We start from the raw sequence: 21,256 nt of genomic DNA, 5'->3' as shown, positions 1-21,256 counted from the left end.
ACTTTCACATTTTTGGGTATCTTTATAGTAGCACCTCACTCTCTGTGGTACCAATTTACTGTGTCAGTCCGTTTTCATACCACTATAAAGAACTGCCTGAGACTGGGTAATTTATAAAGAAAAAAGGTTTAATTGACTCACAGTTCAGAATGGCTGGGGAGAACTCAGGAAACTTACAGTCGTGGTGGAAGGCAAAGGAGAAACAAGGCACCTTCTTCGCAAGGCAGCAGGAAGAAGTGTCAAGCAAAGTGGGGAAGAGCCCCTTATAAAACCATCAGATCTGGTGAGGACTCACTCATTTTCATGAGAACAAGTTGAGAACAGCCTGGGGGAACCACCCCCATGGTTCAGTTATCTCCACCAGGTCTCCCTTGACACGTGGGGATTATGGGGATTACAAGTCAAGATGAGATTTGATGGGGACACAAAGGTTAACCATGTCATCCCCTCACCAAAAAAAAGTTCTATTCCTGCAGAAAAAGCTATAGTCATGCCCTGCTTAATGATGGTGATACATTCTGTTAATAACAAATTCATCATTAGGTGATTTCCTTGTCATGTGAACATCATAGTGTGTACTTACACAAACCTAGATGGTGTAGCCAACTACACACCTAGGCTGTACAGTATGGCCTGTTGCTCCTAGGCTGCAAACCTACAGCATGTGACTGTACTGAATACTGCAGGCAGTTGTAACACAATGGAAATGTTTGTGTATCTGAATGAACATAGAGAAGGTATAGCAAAAATAAAGCAGTATAATCTTATGGGGCCACTATCATGCGTGGTCTGTTGCTGACCAAAACATTGCTCTTCAGTATGTGACTATACTGCTTTTATGATGAGCTTCTATCAACATCTAGATTCATAAGTGACTTCTCTATTAATAAAATTTGTTCAAGAAAATCATGGTATATGAATAATTCAGCAAATATTTGAATTCTTGCCTGTTTATGGAATTCTCGCCTATCTGTGGGGTATTCATTAACCAAATATTAATTGGGAACCTACCATGTGCCAGTCTCTCGGGGTAAAGCAGTAAACGTAGCAACATGATCCTTGCTTTCATGGAACTTAGAGTCTAAAGAAGGACATTGTACAGTGAACCAGATGGCAAATAAGTACCATGAGTTCAGATAGTGACAAATAGTCTGGAGAAGTTAAATGGGGTATGGGATGGGGAGTGACGGAGGTGGAGGGCGGTAGCCTGAGGTGGCCAGAAAAAAAAAAATCTGAGCTGGAACCAGAATGATAAGTGGGAGCCACTGTGAAAGCTGGACAGACTAACTGTGGGAGCTGGGCACAGTCCTTGGTTCCCGAATGTTGGCAGGAAAACCTACTCCATAGTGCTGTGTCCCACTTGTACTTCAATGCTGCACCTTCCCGCTGGCCAGTTGCCTGTCTTTCTTTTCAAGGCAAGGTCTTACTCAGCTTCTTGTAGACTTCCCCAGCTCCAAGTTAGGACTATGCCTTCCCCATATTTCATTCACATCTCCTGAAATCTTCTTGGGAAGTCTGCTGTTTTCTTCCTTTCTTTTTATTCCACTACGGAGAATTTGAGTTGTAACTGTTCCACTGGCTTTATCCCATTTTATTCACACATTTGCAACAAACTTGTCCAGTTCCTTTTTGTTTTTGTTTATTTGTTTTGTTCCTTCTTTTGGAGAGCTGAGAGAATGGATGGAGGAAGAGCTTATCAAAGTCAATGCAGGCTTGTTATGGAAAATAGGAAAAGTACAGAAACATACTTAAAAATAGAGGGAAAAAAATCACTCCTAATTCCTCTATCCAGAAGTAACTTTAATAGTGTTGGCTTTCTCAGTATTTTATCAATACTTCGTTTTTTCTATGCATTCACATTCTTGTTTTATTTTTAGCTACAACATTGTATCAGAGGAATTTTCCATGTCATTGAAACACTCTAATATTTTAAGTGGCTATAGACCCTTCCATAATTTTGATGTACTGCTATTTATTTAACTATTTCCCTGATACTAGATGTTAACATTTTTTTCCAGTTGTTTGCTATTATAAATTATGCAGTAGTGAACATCTTTGTGCATGTATCTTTGTCCCAATCTCTGATCATCTTCCTTAGGACAAATTTTCCAAAGTAGACTTATTGCAAAAAACAGCATAGACTTTGGTACATGCTACAAACTTCCTTCCAGCTCCCCGTTCAGTGCTCCCCACATTCCACTGTTGTAATGAGGCCCAATTCCTTAATGTTTCCTTCTAGATTCAGAGCCTAAACAGCAGCATTACCCAGCTGGCCCTCCCCATTCTTCCTAACCACCACCCAAAGTGTTGGGGACAGTCTCTTTTTGCCCCCCTCCCTACCAGGACAGTGATACCCTCCCAGGAGGGTCTAACACTATGGAACCCTTGATATCAAGGCCTGATCTTGTCCCTTCCTTTGTTCTTGGTGTCTGGCCCACTCTAAGCTGTGAAATTTTCCCCCATTTTTGCAGCTCCCTGCCCTGGAGGACCAGCTCAGCACCCTCCTAGCCCCGGTCATCATCTCCTCCATGACGATGCTGGAGAAGCTCTCGGACACCTACACCTGCTTCTCCACGGAAAATGGCAACTTCCTGTATGTCCTTCACCTGGTAAGTCTATAGCTCTGGGGCCCATGTTCCTCTTCCCTCAGCTTGATGGGGAGTCCACAGGCCTCTCTTATTTGGAACTTTAGACTCCTTTAGAAGGCAGAAACGGCATCTTATCAAACCCACCTGGGACCCGAGCCTCCCCTGGCTTGTCTGCAGAGACCAGGGCAGGTGAAGGGAGTGCCCTTGGGGCTGGCTGACACTGGCCTGCCTGTGCCTGCAGTTTGGAGAATGCCTGTTCATTGCCATCAATGGTGACCACACCGAGAGCGAGGGGGACCTGCGGCGGAAGCTGTATGTGCTCAAGTACCTGTTCGAAGTGCACTTTGGGCTGGTGACTGTGGACGGTCATCTTATCCGAAAGGAGTGAGTCTTCAAAGCTGGTCCCCTCTGTCCTTTGCCGAGCACCCTCGCTGGGCCAGGCAGCGTGTGCCCAGCCCCTGTGAAGCTGCCATTTTTCACACACTACCCCCAGCTGGGTCCCTAGGTCAGAGAAACAGCTCAAGTGAACCTTGGAGACCATCTGGTCTGACCCTCTGACTTTATATCTGGTGAAACAGAGCAGAGAATGGAACTCACTTGCCTGGGGTCATCTAGCTGGTTGGTGGCCACATCCAAACTGGATATTTGAGCTCAGGACTCTCAGTCCAGTGCTCTTTCCATCCTCCCAACATCATCGCCCGTCATTACAAATCTGGTCTGAGCTAGTCCTCTCTGGCTTCTCAAGCTTCAGACTCTCTCTCCAGAAAAACACAAGCCCATGCACACTCATACAGTCTCGTGAAGGTTTTCTCAGGAGACAGACCTTAAAACCTGTCTCTGGGCCCACAGTAAAGAACTTGGGGAAAGAGAATCATGGTTCAGAGTATACACTGAGGTGGGAGGGACCCCAGAAAAGGCTTGTAGTTGAAATGTAGACCTAGAAAAGAGAAGTTCATGGTATCACCACCCCCTGATTCTCTAAGATGGATTGGGAAGCTGCGGAGTGTGAAGCTCTGGGACTTTAGAGTTTTGTGGCGATATGAGCAACTACCCATACTGAGGCATTTCTCAAATGCACAAACATTGTTTCATGAGTCATTTTAGCCCAGATAGGTCATGGTTTCAGTGGCAAATGCTGCAGGTGGCGGATGCCTGTTACGTGAACCACAGTGGCCAGTGCAGACATTGCCAGCATCCGAGATGGCTGCGACCCTGAGTAGGGCCCTGATGATGGACCAGATCTTTCTGTGTTCAGTGGCCTCTGTGTGAGAAGCTTAAGCATCACCCTGGCTCTCTCTAGCTGGCTTTGTATGACATGTGTTTGTGTGACAGAGGCTGAAGAGTGAGGTGATTTGCTCAGCTGCCTGCCTTCTGGCTCCGTGCCTATCCCACCCCACTCCACAGCTAGAGCTTGGCCGGAAACGTGGCCCCCTTTCCCAGCTGTGTGGGCAGGTCACATGGGCTCACCAAGCTCTGATGCTGAGCTGAGACTGTGGTCCTTTGGTTGGGTGTGGGGGAGACCAGCTTTCTCGTGATCTCTCCCGCCCTCTCTGGCTCTGCCCCCAGGCTGCGGCCCCCAGACCTGGCGCAGCGTGTCCAGCTGTGGGAGCACTTCCAGAGCCTGCTGTGGACCTACAGCCGCCTGCGGGAGCAGGAGCAGTGCTTCGCCGTGGAGGTGACTACTGGGCGCGGGAGTCCTCAGGACTTGAAGCTGTCAGGTCAGAGGGGGCGTCCAGCTTGAAGACCATGTTTTAACCCTAATGAATGAAGGCACAAGCAGCCCCTGAAACTCGTGTATTCAGAGAGAGTTGTTGTTTCTGGCCATATGGAGGGTTGGGTACCCTGATGGGCTTTCGCATAGTAAAACAGCTCGATCCTGGATAACACAGACTTTTAATGTAATTTTTGGGTTCACTGTAAATTACAGAAATCTTTGAAGACAGTTCCTTCAACCCTCCCCTCCTTTTCCCACAAAATTATATTGAGCTGGAACTGGAGGGGAAAGCAGTGGAGAAAAACACAGCGCTAAAGGCAAGATTCCCTGAGTGCAAATGATACCAGCACTACAGCCAGTAAATAGCCTTAGGCCAGCAGCAGCATAGGAGAGCTGAGCCTGCAACTCTAGGTTAAGCCCAGCCCCAAAAAGTTAAAGTGGCTACTGGTCCTTTTATAAAGCCCTAGTAAATAAAAAACTAAAAAATTAAAAATAAAAACTAAAGTGGCTGCTGGTCAGTAGCACTCGTTGCCTTCCTAAAGAGGTAAACCAAATTCTCTTTCAAGCAGTGGTTTTCATACTCCAGTGTGTGTCAGAATCCTCTGTAGGGCTTGTTAAATACAGGTTACTGGGCCTCACTTTCAGCATTTCTCATTTAGCAAGTCTGGGATGGGGGCTCTAGAACTCGCGTTTCTTTTTTTTTGAGATGGAGTCTCGCTCTGTTGCCCAGGCTGGAGTGCAGTGGAGCAATCTTGGCTCACTGTGACCTCTGCCTCCCGGGTTCAAGCGAGTCTCCTGCCTCAGCCTCCTGAGTAGCTGGGATTACAGGCACGTGCCACCATGCCTGGCTAATTTTTGTGTTTTTAGTAGAGATGGGGTTTCACTGTGTTGGTCAGGCTGGTCTCGAACTCCTGACCTCATGATCTGCCCACTTGGCCTCCCAAAGTGCTGGGATTACAGGCGTGAGCCACAGTGCCCGGCCCTAGAACTTCCATTTCTAAAAAATTCCCAGGTGCTGTTTATTATGCTGGTCCAGGAACCACACTTTGAAAACCACTGCTAGAGCAGGAAAGGTAAAGATCAAACAAACGTGAACTCACAACTGAAGAAAATCAGATATGGAAGAAAATAAGCCACCATGAGTGAGAGTCAGGAAAATCAATCACCAACAGATTTAGATCCCAAGGCACTTGATACATTGGAACTATTAGGTATAGAATATAAAATAACTATGAAATATTTAAAAATATGAAATGTAGAATCACAAAATGAGATAAGAAGAAACTCTAAATTGACCAGGCAAATTTGAAAAAGAACACGTACAGATATTTTAGAAAAGAAAACATAGTTGTTAAAATGAAAAACTCAAGGGATGTGTTAAATAGCAGATGAGGCATAGCTAGAGGGAGAATTAATGAGCTGGAAAATAGATCTGAAGGAATTCATTCTCACACCCCCACTTATTCACTCTTCCAATAAACATATAGTACCTATTATATGCTAAGAGGTGTGCCAGGCCATGGGAATAAAGAGATGAATAAAGATATATTCACTGCCCTTGAGGGGAAATCAGCCATGTATATACTAAAAGATATAATAAAGAATCCTGGTGCCATATTAGGTTTTTCATCAAAAGCCATGGTGGCACAAGAGATGGAGTGGTAAACTCTTTCTGGGACATTAGGAAAGACTTCTTTTAGGAGGTGACCTAATGCCATTAGTATAAAATCCAAACTCTTCCCAAGCCTACCAGGCCCTGTGTGATCTATCGCTGCCTATTTCACTCCAGCTTCATCTTATGCCTCTCTTGTCCACACTTACTGAGTGCTAGTCACATGAAACTTCTTTAAGTTTCAGGAAAACTCTATATTTAGATCTGTCCAATATGATAGTCATTAGCTACATGTGGCTGTTGAACATTTGAAATATAACTAGTGCAAATTGAGTTATGCTATGCATGTGAAATATATACCAGATTTTGGTAACTTAGCACAAAAAAGAATGTAAAACATTCCATTAATAAGGCTTTTGTATCATATGGTGATAATATTTTGGATATATTCAGTAAAATGAAATATATCATTAAAATTAATGTCAACTGTTTCTTTTTACTTTTTTAATGTGGTCACTGGAAACATTTAAATTATGCATAGGGCCTTCCTTTTATTTCTGTTGGACAGCACCATTCCAAACTCTCTCCCCATCTCAGGGCCTCTGAATATGCAGTTTCCTTGACTTGCCATGTTCTCTCTCTCTCCCTCTTTCTCTGGTGGGCCATCCGGTTGTTTAGATATTAGTTTAAAGGTGACCTAATTCAGGGACATTTCTTTGGACACCCTACCCAAGGAGGTCTTTGCTATTTCTCTCTAGCCTAGTGCTGTGTATTTTGTACTTGGTGCTTATTTACAAATGGCACTTACTTTATTTCCTTGTGTATTGCCTTGCCTCATCCACTGGAGTCTAGTGACCAGACAGTAAGCCTCAGGAAGGCTGGGACCTGGTGGGTCTTAGTCCCCCTGTTTCCAAGTATCTGGTGCAGAGTCCAAGCTCACTGTGGACAGAGTGAATGTCCCCACTAGCCCAGGGCTTGGAGTGGGGCAAGGTTGTTGGTGATATGGCTTCCTCTCCCTTCCTGCCCTGGCTAGGCCCTGGAGCGACTGATTCACCCCCAGCTCTGTGAGCTGTGCATAGAGGCGCTGGAGCGGCACGTCATCCAGGCTGTCAACACCAGCCCCGAGCGGGGAGGCGAGGAGGCCCTGCATGCCTTCCTGCTCGTGCACTCCAAGCTGCTGGCATTCTACTCTAGGTGAGCTCAAGGTCCGACGTGTGGTGGCTAAAGGCTCCCTGGCCTTCTCACTCCCCTATTGCCTCTGCCTGAAAAGCACCACCTGCCCAGCCAAGAATCACCTCCTCCATGAAGCCTGAAACCTTCCCAGATTTGATTCTCCAACCTTTTTCAGCTCACTCATTTCTCTGTATCATTCCTTCCTGGAACACTGTCTTAGAGTCTCAATCTAGAACTTCCTTTTATGTTGTTCTTGGTCCCTGGTGCTTTCCCACTGCTAAATCATTTTCTTTTCTTTGTTCTATACAACCAAGTTTTATTTTGAAATTTGACGAGTTAATTAATTGTATTTGTGCCTTGCCCATCTCCAGAAGTACATTGCTCCTTGAGGGCAGGGGCCAGGCTCCACACTCCTTTAACCTGCCTGCCCCGTCTCCTGCTGGGCACGTGCTGATGGGTGGCCATGCTCCTGTGTCTGCAGCCACAGTGCCAGCTCCCTGCGCCCGGCCGACCTGCTTGCCCTCATCCTCCTGGTTCAGGACCTCTACCCCAGCGAGAGCACAGCAGAGGACGACATTCAGGTCTCAGGGCAGCTCTCTGGGCAGAGGGAGGCCATTAGGGAGGTAGTTCAGAAAACCTGCCTGGAGATGGTGGGCAGGCTCCCCCTGGGGACTCCATGTTTTCTAAGTCACAATTCTGGGTGTGTGGTTGGGCGTGACTTCTTTCCCACTGCTTTCAGATGTAAGGGGAATTCTGGAGTGCACATGGTCCAGTGGGTTAAAAGTGCAGATTTTTCAAGTCAGCCATGGTTTGAAACCCAGCTTCACCACCTGGCTGTGTGAGCTGAGCCCGTACTTGCACCCCCAGAGCCTCAATGCCCTTATCTGTGCAATGGGAATAACAAAGCATCTACCTCTCAGGGGTATTTGGAGGGACAAAAGGGGTGGTTCCCACAGAGCCCGGCACTGCCTGGGGCATAGTGAATGCTTAGTGAGTGTCAGCCACCACCATCGCTGTTGACCTCGTCACCAGGGGTGGTGGTGGGTTGGATACCATTGTGTTGGAATTTCTCGAATTTCCACAGAACAGACCGCCTAGAATCGAATCCCTGGGAAGTCTGAGGACCACACACCCAGGACTGTACCTGGAACGGGTGGAGGGGTGGAGGGGTGGAGGGGTGGAGGCTTCTCTGTGAAGCGCTGGGAGGCAGAAGGGGTGGAGGGAGCCAGGTCAGATAGGAGCTAACCAGCCTCTCCCCTGCCCTGCACAGCCTTCCCCGCGGAGGGCCCGGAGCAGCCAGAACATCCCCGTGCAGCAAGCCTGGAGCCCTCACTCCACGGGCCCAACTAGGGGGAGCTCTGCAGAGACGGTGTGTGCTGTGCACTTTGTGGAGTCAGGGGCAGGAGGGGATCAGCCTCTGCAGGCGACCAGGCCTTTCCCATCCCTCCTGGGAGAGCAGGGACAGGGTTGAGCCAGCTGGGAGAGCCTCTCAACCTGAGCCACCTTCTCCATTCCAGGAGACAGACAGCTTCTCCCTCCCTGAGGAGTACTTCACACCAGCTCCTTCCCCTGGCGATCAGAGCTCAGGTGAGGCCCGGAGGAAAGCAGGAGGAAACAATAGCTAGCTGCGTGTGACAGGCAGCCCAGGACATCTGTCTTAGGCTTCAGTGGACCCCCGTGCCTCCTAAGGCTTGAGTGCAGGTACCCGTGTTCCTAGAGCACAGGACGCTGTCTGCGGCTCCCCATCTTCCCTGCCAGCTCCAGCCTGAACTCAAGGACTGTTAAGACCACTCCACTGATCCCTAAAGCTGTTGATGACGAGTTGATTCATTTAAAACTTTTGTACATGCATTCTCAGACTCATCTTTTTTGTAATTAAAATTAAAAATTAAGTTAAATTTAGTAATAATCATCTAATTTCTATACATCCTAAAATATATTCAGCATCTGTAGTTTATACTTTGTTTCTCCAAAGTATGTGGGTAAACAATAAAAAAAACTATAAATATTCAAAATGGTTGAGGTGTGGTGGCTCACGCCTGTAATCCCAGCACTTTGGGAGGCCGAGGCGGGTAGATCACCTGAGGTCAGGAGTTCGAGACTAGCCTGGCCAACATGGCGAAACCCTGTGTCTACTAAAAATACAAAAATTAGCCAGGTCTGGTGGCAGGCGCCTGTAATCCCAGCTACTCGGGAGGCTGAGGCAGGAGAATTGCTTGAACCCGGGAGGTGGAGGTTGCAGTGAGCTGAGATCATGCCACTGCACTCCAGCCTGGGCGACAGAGCAAGACTCTTGTCTCACAAAAAAAAAAAACAACCTACAAATATTCAAAATGTTAACAAAAAATGGACAACCTTGCTTAAAGAAGTAGATAAACCAAAATCCAGACTGTTGTGGTCACTATGAATAAACATTACATTTATTTCTGAAGTTCTTAGGTAAAAAAAAAAAAAAAGCGTCCTGTGGTCCCTCCACATCATCTGATGGAAGAAAGAAGACCAGGGTTTCAGGAGGAGAAACCTACTGGGGACTAGGATTTGAAAGGAATTTATTATGTGGCTGCTTTTAACCCAACCCTGGCACATTGGAATCACCAGGCAGCTTCAGCCAGCCCAATTAAGTTACAGTCTGTGGGCCTGGGACCCAGGTGTGAATACTTCTAGGAAATTTTCCCAGGTGAGTTCAGTGTGCCTCAGGTGCAAACCACTGCTGTGCACAGATTTAGGTTACAGCATGCTTTGCCCCCTGGCTGCATATTGAGCTCACCTGGGGATCTTTAACAACTATTGAAGCTGAGCCTGTGCCCGGAGATGCTGACTCAGTTGGTCTGAGCTATGCCCTGGGCATCAGGATTTTGTAAAAGTCCCCAAATGATTTTCATGTGTAGCCGAGGTTGACAACCACTGGGTTAGATGCTTTTAACTTTAGGTCTGGCTGGAAGCCTAGGACCCCCTGAGACTGTGTGCAAACTCATTGATGCCTGTGCATTCCCGGGGTGAGGGTTCCTAGCTATCTTCAGATTCCCTGAGCTCTTGGTGAGCCTGAGACCTGTTGAGAAGCAGAGTTCTGGGTAATCTCCGAAGTTCCTCTTACCACTCCCTTCCTCATTCATCACCATCTTCCTCCCAGTCCCTCTCTCTTGATAGTGGTTTTTTATGCCTTAGAACTGTAAAAAATAATGCTGTTCCACCGTGCAGAGAACTCACAACTTACAAATGGCTTGGGTTGCACTCATCCATTTGTAAATCAGGTGTTTAAGATGTAGGAACATACTTCCCCCAAAGAAACATGATTATAAATGAGGGTTGTTTGCAATGAAATATAAGAGGTAACAGTATTATTACAGACACATAATATTTCAGATATGTGGTGGATTCAGTAGGTTTTTGTGCGTTATATTAGGAAGGAAATCCACCTCAATTCCCAGCACACAGCAGGTGCTCAGTAAGAGCTTGCTGGTTGAATAAATAAATGGGCAAACGTGGACTGTGTGTGCTGACTCCTGAGGGGCGGGTTGAGGCCTGAAGGAATACAGGGGACAGAACAAGGAGGGGATTGGGGACAAGGGAGCGGGGAGGAAGATGCCCCTCTACCCCCTGACCACCATTACCAAACATGTCCTCAGGAGCTTGATTCTCAGCAGCTGGCTCTGGGGGCAGCTTCTCTGCCAGGCCCAGGCTGCCTTAGCCCTGGTACTGCAGAGTTCACCTTGTGCCTGCCAGCTTAGGATGAAGGGGTGTTGCCCCAGCCACATTAGCACCCCTGCGTGGAGCTGGCGGCCAAGGGCTGAGGTTGTGGGGGGCACCTGGGCCCCCTACCCCATGCTGTTGAGCCATTGCTTACATCTCATGGTACTTACATCGTTATGTTATTACCTGTGGCCTGCAGGTAGCACCATCTGGCTGGAGGGGGGCACCCCCCCCATGGATGCCCTTCAGGTGAGTTTCTCCCGTGCCTGCCTGGGCGCCAGCTGATCTGAGATGCCGCAGTGAGTATTGGGGGCTCTGAGGGTTTCGCCTCCAGGGTGACTCCACCCGTGCCAGCCCTCCTCCTGCCCACCCCAGGGCTGGTCAGTGCAGGTGCCTGTCCTGGTGCCAGAGCTCAGCCCAGAGGCAGGGTCCAGGAATGGGCTGTGAGGGGTGGCGAACTTGCCCCTCCCCTCCCCCAGGTGCTGTCCCTCAGCTCCATTGTTCTTGGGAGTGAAAGTCCAATAGAATTTTTTATTTTTTTTAAGTGAGCATGTATATTTATTGTAGAAAAATCAGGAAATACAAAAGTAAACTATAAAAAAGGGAATAAAAATTACTCTTAATTCCGTCCTCAAAATGAGATTAACATCTTGGGGTGTTTCCTTCTAGTCTTTTTTTCCTATGACTTTACACACACACACACACACACACACACACACACACACTACATATGTACACATGTGTATTTTTAAAATCAGATTTGGATACTAACGTGTTTCATTATACTTTTTTATTTAAACATTTTTCCGTTTCCTAAGCACTCCCACAGTGTGGTTGGTAATGACTGGGAGTCCATCACATGCATATGTTATTTATCTAGCAAATCCCCAGGAAAATCGCGTCACTGTGTCCAGTGTTTGCTGTTACGTATGACACTGAAGAGGAATTTTTGTGGCATCTCTCATGATTTCCTTAATTCTATAATTTTTTGCACTAAAGGCTTTTTTGCTTAGATCCCTCTGTAAGGCTGGAGCCTTGCCCATTTGGTCACTTTATGCCTCATTTTCCCCAATTTGAGTGGCTGTTGGGATGTTCTGAGGGTGACTGAAATTATACAATGTTGAACGTTGGATACCTCCATCTGTTGCAAATGTGGGGAGGGGACCTTTCCCCGTCCGCTCCCCATCCACGAGTGTTTCCCTGCCTTCTCGGTCCTCTGTGCCACCACCCAGCCCCTCTGCCCCTGCCCACTGCCCTGCTTGGCACCCGGGCCAGACTCTGGGCAGAAAGGCCCAGGAGCAGCTGAGGGAGAGGGGCAACAGCGAAACTGGAGCTGCAAAGGCAGGTTCAGCAGAGTGCAGGAATTTTAAAACTGGAGTTTCTTGGAGCTAAAAATGATTATTTCTTGTGGTTCACAGATAGGGCCGCAATGGGTGGGTCCAACTTAGGGATCCCACGTCTCACTGCAGCTCTTCTTCCTCTGTAGATAGCAGAGGACACCCTCCAAACACTGGTTCCCCACTGCCCTGTGCCTTCCGGCCCCAGAAGGATCTTCCTGGATGCCAACGTGAAGGAAAGCTACTGCCCCCTAGTGCCCCACACCATGTACTGCCTGCCCCTGTGGCAGGGCATCAACCTGGTGCTCCTGACCAGGGTAGGAGAGCCCCTCACCCTGCCCTGATGATGGTTAGGGCTGGCACGTCTTCCCCAGGGGCAGCCCCGTTCACCCGGCTCTCGGCCCTTATCCTCAGAGCCCCAGCGCGCCCCTGGCCCTGGTTCTGTCCCAGCTGATGGATGGCTTCTCCATGCTGGAGAAGAAGCTGAAGGAAGGGCCGGAGCCCGGGGCCTCCCTGCGCTCCCAGCCCCTCGTGGGAGACCTGCGCCAGAGGATGGACAAGTTTGTCAAGAATCGAGGGGCACAGGAGATTCAGGTGAGACCCGAGTTCCAGTCCTCCCCACCTGGGGAAGAGGCAGGGCTGGCAGCAGGGTGCATCCGGTCCACAGCAGCTGAGGGGCCAGCGGGCCTGGGTTCCTGTCCCGGCTCCACGTCTCCCGGGCCTACGATCCTTGTTTTCCCTATTATGAAATGATATTGAAAACTTAGCTGCTTTTTGGTTTTCAGAATCTTTTTATGTGTGTTTGGCAGAATACGAATTATAATTCCTCTTTTTTAGGTGTGGAAACTAAGGCTTAGACAGGTTTTAACTTGGCCAAGCTTATGCGGCTCATGAGCAGTGGAGCCAGAGCCCGGATGCCGTGAGCAAGTGCAGTCGGGATCCGCCCGTCGCGGGCTTCCTCTCTGCAGCGGGGCTGTGTCCCCGGGCTCGCAGGGCAACACGGGGACGTGCAGGTCAGGGCTCCACCCCACCCGCAGTGAGCTTAGGGCCCAGGTGGGGAGCTGACACCAGGAGACAGGTGAGAACGTGCAGGCAGTAGAAACAGTCCATCACCCCGTGCTCTGACAAAGCCCAGATCAGGGCCTGGACAGCAGTGGGGCAGGTGGGGCTTGACTCTGGATTTAAGCAGTGGCGGCGCCTGGTGTTTGAGGAGCTGGGACCCATTGTGGCTGGAGTGCCTGTCAGTCTGAAGGCTGCAGGATTGGCTGGAGGAGGCAGAGCAAGCAGCTGATGCCCCAGACCCAGGCTCCTCTTCACGGAGGCAGAGGCAGTGCCACATCCTGCAGTGCCTCAGGGTGTCCTAAGGAGCACTTTCACTAGAACACCAAGTTCTTCTGCTTTATAGAGATCCCGTGAGGCCGCCCCCTGCATGGCTACCCCATGCCCACCCCATGCCCTCCCAGCTCCTGCAGCAGCACCTCGTCCGCACACCCCAGCCGCTGCCCTATGTGTGCCCCCCACCCCGAGGGGCTGGCCTGGTTGCTGTGACGGTGCTACTATGCGTGCCTGTGCCCGTCAGACAGTGAGCCCCTGGAAACTGCCCTTTAAATAAACGCTGCTGAGTGACTAGAACATGGCACACTGAAGTCTGCAGGGGGCTGGTGGGGCCTGCCAGGGTAGCCTGCATTGGCCAGATGGGCAGATTTGTCTGGGGGCCCTGTGCCCTCTCAGAGCCTGATCTGGGAAGGACTTTGGCCTGGACCTCACTGGAAATATGGTCGGGATGCAAACCTGCCCCCTGTCTTCCTTCCAGAGCACCTGGCTGGAGTTTAAGGCCAAGGCTTTCTCCAAAAGTGAGCCCGGATCCTCCTGGGAGTGAGTGGTGGGCCTCAGGACAAGGGGTGGGTCGTGTGCCCAGGGGACTGTTCCCTGGGAGGCCACATCTCCTCCACCACTGCACTTCATTTATCAGCAAAATAATTTCAAGAAAGGAGATTTCTTCCCACATACGTGGAGCACTGTGTGGAGAAGCTGGGAAGCTCCTTCCTATTGCCTGATCAGCTGTGGCTGCCCCCTTAGGTCTTTCCATCTGTCTGTCCTGGGTGCAGGAGCAGGGTGGTCCACCTGGGAGTGAGGGGCTCCCCAGGTTGATCTGTCCTGGGTACAAGAGCAGGGTGGTCCACAAGGGGGAAAGGGGCTCCCCAGGTCTGTCTGTCCTGGGTGCAGGAACAAGGTGGTCCGCACAGGGCGAGGGGCTCCCCTAGGTCCCTTCTGCTGTAATGCCCTCCTCTCTCATGCTCAGGCTGCTCCAGGCATGTGGGAAGCTGAAGCGGCAGCTCTGCGCCATCTACCGGCTGAACTTTCTGACCACAGCCCCCAGCAGGGGAGGCCCACACCTGCCCCAGCACCTGCAGGACCAAGTGCAGAGGCTCATGCGGTAAGTGCAGTGCGGCCCCCTGGATGGCCAGGGCAGGGTCTGGGGCCCGTACTTCCTTCACGCAGCCCGAGCTTCCCTTGGCAGGGAGAAGCTGACGGACTGGAAGGACTTCTTGCTGGTGAAGAGCAGGAGGAACATCACCATGGTGTCATATCCTGACGCCGGGGCCCCAGCCAGCCCAACAAGCCTCTTGGGTCTGCTGCCTCCACACCTGCTCCCTGGAGGGACTATGGGCCCCAGGGAAGGGGAATATATGTTCCACCCCATCAGCTGCTCACCACCTCTCTGAAGGAAAATAATGGGACATAGTGGCCCATGTGCCTTGTCTATAGGAATACTTCAAGCTGAAATTTCAGGAATTCCTCCTGTCCCAAAGTTAATTCACAAAAGCCATAAAGACCCTTTATGTCAGTGTTGCCCAGCTGGCAAAATGGTAGTAGGTATTCCACGAGGGGTGGGGACGGGGTGGGTTCCTGTGGTCTAGTTTGGTTGAAAGGGCCATTGTCCTTCTTAGATCATGACAGTGCACAGTGGCATGTAAAAGCTCTAGAAGGCCTACAGTAAATGTTTATCCCTGTTTCAAAAGCCATTCCTAAGACTATTTGACCCTTTTATTATGGAACACTAATTTTATCGAATACTGATTTTCCATGAAAATTCATGTAAAGCAGCTTTTCCCATATCATCTCTGAAATGTCCAGCCCCCAGTCTCCTGAGGCAGGTCCTCAGTGGGCAGGTGGAAGGATGCCAGAGGGCCTCTTTAGCCACCAGCTGCTGCCCTTCCATGGATGTCTCTTCCCCTCCCAAATGGGAGCCTTCCAAACTCTCATGATGAAGTGTAAGGGTTTAGCAAGATCACAATGAGGTGCATAGGTTGGGCAGTCAGCTAGGCTCACTCAGGAACCAAGTGGCTGTGCTCACACTCCAGCCTCACGTGTGTCTGACTTAAATTCATCCCTCGTGAAAATGATGCATACCATGTTCCTGTAGGGCCAGAACTGCCCGTGTCAAATGTGCAAGTGTCGAGGATCTTACAGCTTTTCAAGGCCTGGGGAGCTGGAAGGTAGTGGAGGATCTGAGGAAGCAAGGATACAGGGGGCTTGGCTGAAATGGAAGCTGCTGGAAAGAGGCAGTCCTGGCCCTCCTGCCACCATGACTGGGCACAGCTAGAAGCCCAGGACAGAGGCAGGCCGTCCCTAGCTCCTGGCTTGTAAGCACCTTAACTCAGACCTTCACCTACCTAGAAGACTTCCCAGGCTTGGTGCACTTCATCTATGTGGACCGCACCACTGGGCAGATGGTGGCGCCTTCCCTCAACTGCAGTGAAAAGACCTCGTCGGAGTTGGGCAAGGGGCCGCTGGCTGCCTTTGTCAAAACTAAGGTAACCATTTGGACCCAGGGCGGGGATGGGTGGGCCTCAGCCAATATTGGGTAGCCCTTCCTGGTGTGATCCACATGCCTGGGGCTAGCAGAGTGCGCTGGGCAGCAGGCCCGAGGAGGCAATGACCAGTGCCGGCATAAATAAATGCTCGACAAGTATTTGTTGAATGAGCTAGAATGGAGAGAACGGCAAGGTCCATCAGTTGGGCATCAGAATTTAAAACAAGGTGATTTCTGTTAAGGAAACATTCCCTGGAAATTCTTTTATTCTCCTTATTTAACTGACTGTTTTTCATGGCAAAGTTGTATTTTTGATAGCGGGAGGACCCCTGCCACTCTCCAAAAAAACTATACGTGTGTGTGTGTGTGTGTGTGTGTTCTTTTCTTTCTTTGTTTTGGTGGGGGAGGCAAGTAAAGTGTATTCTAATGTTTAAAACAAGATGGGAAGATGGGTGGCGGAGGCATGTGTTGGAAGCCCAGCCCCGTCTCCCACCAGTTATGTGGCTTTGGGCAGTACTTAGCCCAAGGGTCAGTTTCCTCATCTGTAGAAGGAAATAATAGTGCTATTTACATCACAGAGTTATGAAGAGTACATGAGAGGATACGTATCAAATATTTAGCATAGCACGCAGCACAAAATACAGATACAGTTCATTCAGTACTTACTGGTGGCATCATCATCACCATCTTCATCCTTGCCCCTCATTCTGGAGACAGTTGGGGTTATCTTGGTACGTTTCTTTCTGTTGGTTTTCTGTGCACAGTTTGTTGTAGTTGAGATCACTCTGTATGTGCAACTTTGCTACCATGTTTTCATTTCACATTATATCAGATGCTTTTCCTCATGCCATTAACTCTTTATAGACATGATTTTTAGCAGCTCCGTAATAGTCCATCATGTGAATGTAACATAATTTATTGAACCATTTCCCTGATGTTTAGACATACAGATTATTTCTAGGCTTTTGCTGTTATAAATAATTCTGCAGTATACACCTTGCATACATCTGGGTCCCCATCTCTGATTATGTCCCCAATATGGATTCCTAGAAATGAAATTATTAAGTCAGATGGGAGGAATGTTTTTAAGATTATTGATGGATGTTGTCAAATTACTTTCGTGAAAAGTACAGTCAATCCATGGCAGATTTAATGAGTAATTGCATGGTGATGCAGTTTGGAGCAGATCGCCTGTCCCTCCCGTTAAGGGTAGAGGAGAGGGCTCCTCGAGTCTCTTCCCAGCCCTGAGAGGTGGGAGAGAGCCCAGCGTCCCTGCTGCCTTCCCTGGGGCACTTCACCGGCAGCACTGGTGACAGTCCCTGCATCAGGCAGGAGGACATTCCCAGGGGAGCTAAGGCACGTGGTTTCTCAGGCCCTGTGTTTCCATCTGACCTCTTGGTGAACTCTGATTTGGACTTCCCCCCTGGCTCAGGACATCCTACAGGGTCACTCACCTGTGCCATCAGTTCCCAGCCTGAAGGGCACTAGGTGAGTGGGCGACCCCAGGCAGAGGAGGGGATTCAGGAGACCACACCTTGTTCTCCTGTGTTCATTAATGATGTCCCTGGCTATTTTCTGGCCCAAATGATCATTTCACTAATTTTTTTTTAATATTATTATTTTTTGAGACAGGGTCTCACTTTGTCACCCAGGCTAGAGTGCAGTGGCACAAGCACAGCTCACTGCAGCCTCGACCTCCTGGGCTCAAGCGATCCTCTCATCTCAGCCCCCCAAATAGCTGGGACTACAGGTGTGTGCTACCACACCCGGCTAATTATTTTGTATATTTTGTAGAGACAGGGTTTTGCTATGTTGCCCAGGATGGTCTCGAACTCCTGAGCTCAAGCAATCCACCTACCTCAGCCTCCCAAAGTGCTAGGATTACAGGCGTAAGCCACCACACTAGCCCAGTTCACTAATTTATGGCATATGTGTATAGTAAAGTTACACAAAGCTTTTTTACATATATTTTGCCCCCACGCTAACTGGAGGGTAGTCCATCCATCCAATAATGATTTATTGTTGAGCCTCCTGCTCTGAGCCAAGGCAGTGCCCGGGTACTAGGAGAGGCCCCTGGCACTCATGGAGCTTCTTGGCTGTGCGCTTTCCTTCCTTCGGAGGTGAGAGCTGCCCAGGCAGACCAAGGCTGGGAGAGTGGTAATGCTTGCTGTCTTTTCCCCAGGTCTGGTCTCTGATCCAGCTGGCGCGCAGATACCTGCAGAAGGGCTACACCACGCTGCTGTTCCAGGAGGGGGATTTCTACTGCTCCTACTTCCTGTGGTTCGAGAATGACATGGTAGGTGAGGCTGAGTCCCTGGGCCAGGACGGGCCACACACACTTCCCGCTCTGTAACTCTTTGATTCCTTTCTTCTGAATTGTTGTCTGTCTGTCTCATCTTCTCTTCTTGTTGCTGGTAAGCCCAGCAGGTTGGGAGCCAGAGTTCAGAGGTCACATTTTCACATGGGCGTTTAACTGCTTTGTGATCCCTCTGCCCAGCTGTCTGGCAAATTCTTGCCATTGTCCACGTGACATCCAGGCACACATGTGAGCAGAAAGGCACATGCCCCACTGTGAGAAATGCGACTCAGACCACACACTGTCGCTAGCGCTTCCATGTCGCCAGCGTCACGTGCCAAGTGTGGCACATGGTCATCCCTGTGGCATAGGCCCCTGAACTCAAGAGCATAGGCCCCTGCTTGAAGCAGTGAGCCAGGCTGCCCGAGGAGACACTGGTGGTGTGGCTCGGGGCCCTGGCCTCCAGGCCCTGCACTGCTTCTTCTGGGCCTCACTGTTACTGCAGAGTAGGGTCCAGTGAGGGGAACTTACTATCATTGTGTCTCCATCCATACAACGGGGTCAGGGATCCCTGCCCCAGCCACTGCACAGGGCTGTGAGGGGTGCAGTGGCTGGGGCTCCTCTCCTCCTGTCTCTCCCTCCTCTCTGTCTTTTCCCTTTCTTCGCTTTCCTCCTGTTTCTCTTTTATTTGCATCTCGCTTGTCACCATAAGTGGTTGTTCCAGCTCTCAGGAGTGGTTGTTCCAGCTCTCAGGAGTGTTCCTCCTCCCTCGCAGCCCTTGGTCTCTGGGTCCCTGCACTCCTGTGCCTTCCCCTGCCCCCACCCTGCACTCTCTTTGTTCACTGAGGGTGACAGCCATCCCTTTCCATAGGGCAGGGCGGTTACTGGGGCTCTCCACCACTGTTCTCTCAGTTACCCCCTCACAGCCCTGTAAAGTGGCTGGGGCAGGGATTCCTGACCCCGTTGTACGGATGGAGACACAATGATCCGGAGATCAGACGCCATGGCCAGGGCCACCGAGGCTGTAAGTGAGGAAGCCAGAGCCCAAGCTCTGCTCCCCCGGCCTGCAGGCTCCCAGCTTTCCTCTGTGCCCTCAGAAGTGCCCAGGACATGTGTACAACAGAAGTGCTAGAAAATTCCTGTGACCTTTACCTTCACTTCTAGGGAGGGACAGGAGTCTGTGTGCTTGGGTGGCCCCATGGGGTGATAAAGTGAGGCAGAGCTGCGGGCTGGAGAGGCCAGGTTTGAATGCCAGCCACACAGCCCAGCCAGTGCCGTGGGGGCAGCCCTGCACACTAGGGAGTCCACTCCCCCTGCAGGGCAGGCCACGGTGCCCACGCAAGCATCAGCTAAGTGCCATGTTCATGCCTGGCACACACGGCACGTCCAGCAGATCTTAATTCCCTTCCCCACCTTATCCGACCCTGGGAATTCCCAATTCTTTCAGAGCAGAGGCTTGGGCCGTTTGTGAATGCTCTGCTCTTCAAGACCTGTATGACAGCCCTGCAGGGTGCCCTCCTGAGCGTGTGTTTGTGGCCTGTACAGGTCCAGGTATTGATGGTAATGAGAGCTACCCTGCCGGCCCTTGAAGCTTTGTATACTTTTTCTCTAATGTTCATAAGGTGACTGTTGTTATTCTGACTTCAAAGATGAAAAAACAAGGTCCAGGCATTTTCCCAAGCACCCAGCACACATGACAGAGCCAAGCCAGGCCGCAAGCCCGGTGCGTCTGACTCAGGCCCTTGCACTCCCCCCACACCCACTGCCTCCCTGTCCTCCCTCCTCAGGGGTACAAACTCCAGATGATCGAGGTGCCCGTCCTCTCCGACGACTCAGTGCCTATCGGCATGCTGGGAGGAGACTACTACAGGTGACGCTGCATTGGGAGCCACTGGGGACAGATGCCCCCATTTGGGTGATAAGTGCTCGCCTCTGCCGGGAGCAGCTTCTGCTTCAGCAGTGCCCTACCTCAGACCCAGAAATCCACGCTGGGAACACCTTCCCAGCTGGCCCTGTGTGCAGCGAGGGAGTATGGGTGTGGAGGGTACATCTGTGCTCCTCCACCTTCCTGCTGGCATGGTCTTGGCAGCACAGGGAACGTCTGTGCCCGGCCCAGAACATCCCCGCTGCTACCTCGTAGCCAGGATGCCACTGTTAGGTCAGTGAGGAACCAGAGCGGTTGTCAAGGCCCACATGCAGGGGCCTAGTGAGATGACCGAGGGCATGGGCATTTGCTTGTGAGGGCCCAGAGAGGCCTCTGGCGCTGGAGGAGTGCCACAGCCTCACTCCTGAATCCCATCCTCCCTTTCCTCCCCAGGAAGCTCCTGCGCTACTACAGCAAGAACCGCCCAACTGAGGCTGTCAGGTGCTACGAGCTGCTGGCCCTGCACCTGTCTGTCATCCCCACTGACCTGCTGGTGCAGCAGGCCGGCCAGCTGGCCCGGCGCCTCTGGGAGGCCTCCCGTATCCCCCTGCTCTAGGCCAAGGTGGCCGCAGTCTGCCTTTGCATCCTGTCCTCCAGCCACCCTTGCTTGCCACTGTTCCCCATGACGAGAGCCTCCTGTCTGCAGTGGCCATCCTGAGGATGGGGCAGAGTGCCCAGGGTGGCCCCAGGGCTTCTAAAACGCCACCTAGACCACCCTCCATGTCAGGTACTGAGCAAGGCCCCAGATCCTTCTCTCTGGAGGAAGAGGGAAGCCCAGGGGTCATGTTTGTAAAACAACAGTGGCAGCAGCTCCTCTTCCAGAGCTGCCTCTGCCTTTATCCTGGGAGATGGGGAGGAAGCCCCATCTCTGCTGTTCCCTGCGTGGAGGAAGCCCACCCAGCAAGCTCTCTCCTACCCCAGGTAAAAGGTGCTCCTTTGCCTGGGTTTGAATTCCAGCGCTGCCACTTCCTCTCTGTACCTCCTGGCAAGTTTCTTCTATTCCCCACATTTAAAGCGATGGCACCTCCCTCCCAGGGTGGTGTGAGGATTACCCAATGTGGTAGGTGCTCAATAAATGTTGGTCATTGTTATCACTGAAGCCCAA

The 21,256-nt window shown here is 50.6% G+C and overlaps 1 protein-coding gene across 25 annotated transcripts in view; it reads left to right on the top strand.

The window, feature by feature from the left end:
- Positions 1-21,256, top strand: part of HPS1 (HPS1 biogenesis of lysosomal organelles complex 3 subunit 1) — a 29,997-nt gene extending 8,741 nt beyond the window's left edge. For 6 of the 25 annotated variants that reach the window (XM_055352703.2, XM_055352698.2, XM_055352704.2 and 3 more), the window contains exons 4-20: positions 2,472-2,609; positions 2,830-2,972; positions 4,155-4,263; positions 6,948-7,108; positions 7,569-7,668; positions 8,358-8,456; positions 8,605-8,674; positions 10,977-11,026; positions 12,264-12,431; positions 12,529-12,708; positions 13,928-13,989; positions 14,417-14,551; positions 14,636-14,696; positions 15,780-15,932; positions 18,114-18,227; positions 20,015-20,097; positions 20,545-21,256. In XM_055352703.2, the coding sequence (XP_055208678.2) occupies positions 2,472-2,609; positions 2,830-2,972; positions 4,155-4,263; positions 6,948-7,108; positions 7,569-7,668; positions 8,358-8,456; positions 8,605-8,674; positions 10,977-11,026; positions 12,264-12,431; positions 12,529-12,708; positions 13,928-13,989; positions 14,417-14,551; positions 14,636-14,696; positions 15,780-15,932; positions 18,114-18,227; positions 20,015-20,097; positions 20,545-20,707 (1,989 nt within the window). In that variant the 3' untranslated portion in view covers positions 20,708-21,256. Of the gene's footprint in view, positions 1-2,471; positions 2,610-2,829; positions 2,973-4,154; positions 4,264-6,947; positions 7,109-7,458; positions 7,669-8,357; positions 8,457-8,604; positions 9,103-10,976; positions 11,027-12,263; positions 12,432-12,528; positions 12,709-13,927; positions 13,990-14,416; positions 14,552-14,635; positions 14,702-15,779; positions 15,933-18,113; positions 18,228-20,014; positions 20,098-20,544 lie in introns of those variants that run through there. The other 19 variants (XM_031015223.3, XM_031015222.3, XM_031015224.3 and 16 more) reach the window with 9 other exon arrangements.

The sequence above is a fragment of the Gorilla gorilla genome, chromosome 8 (assembly GCF_029281585.2).
Source record: "Gorilla gorilla gorilla isolate KB3781 chromosome 8, NHGRI_mGorGor1-v2.1_pri, whole genome shotgun sequence".
Classification (NCBI taxonomy): domain Eukaryota; kingdom Metazoa; phylum Chordata; class Mammalia; order Primates; family Hominidae; genus Gorilla; species Gorilla gorilla.
The sequence above is the reverse complement of the archived record's forward strand: the minus strand, read 5'-3'. Positions and strand labels throughout refer to the sequence as shown.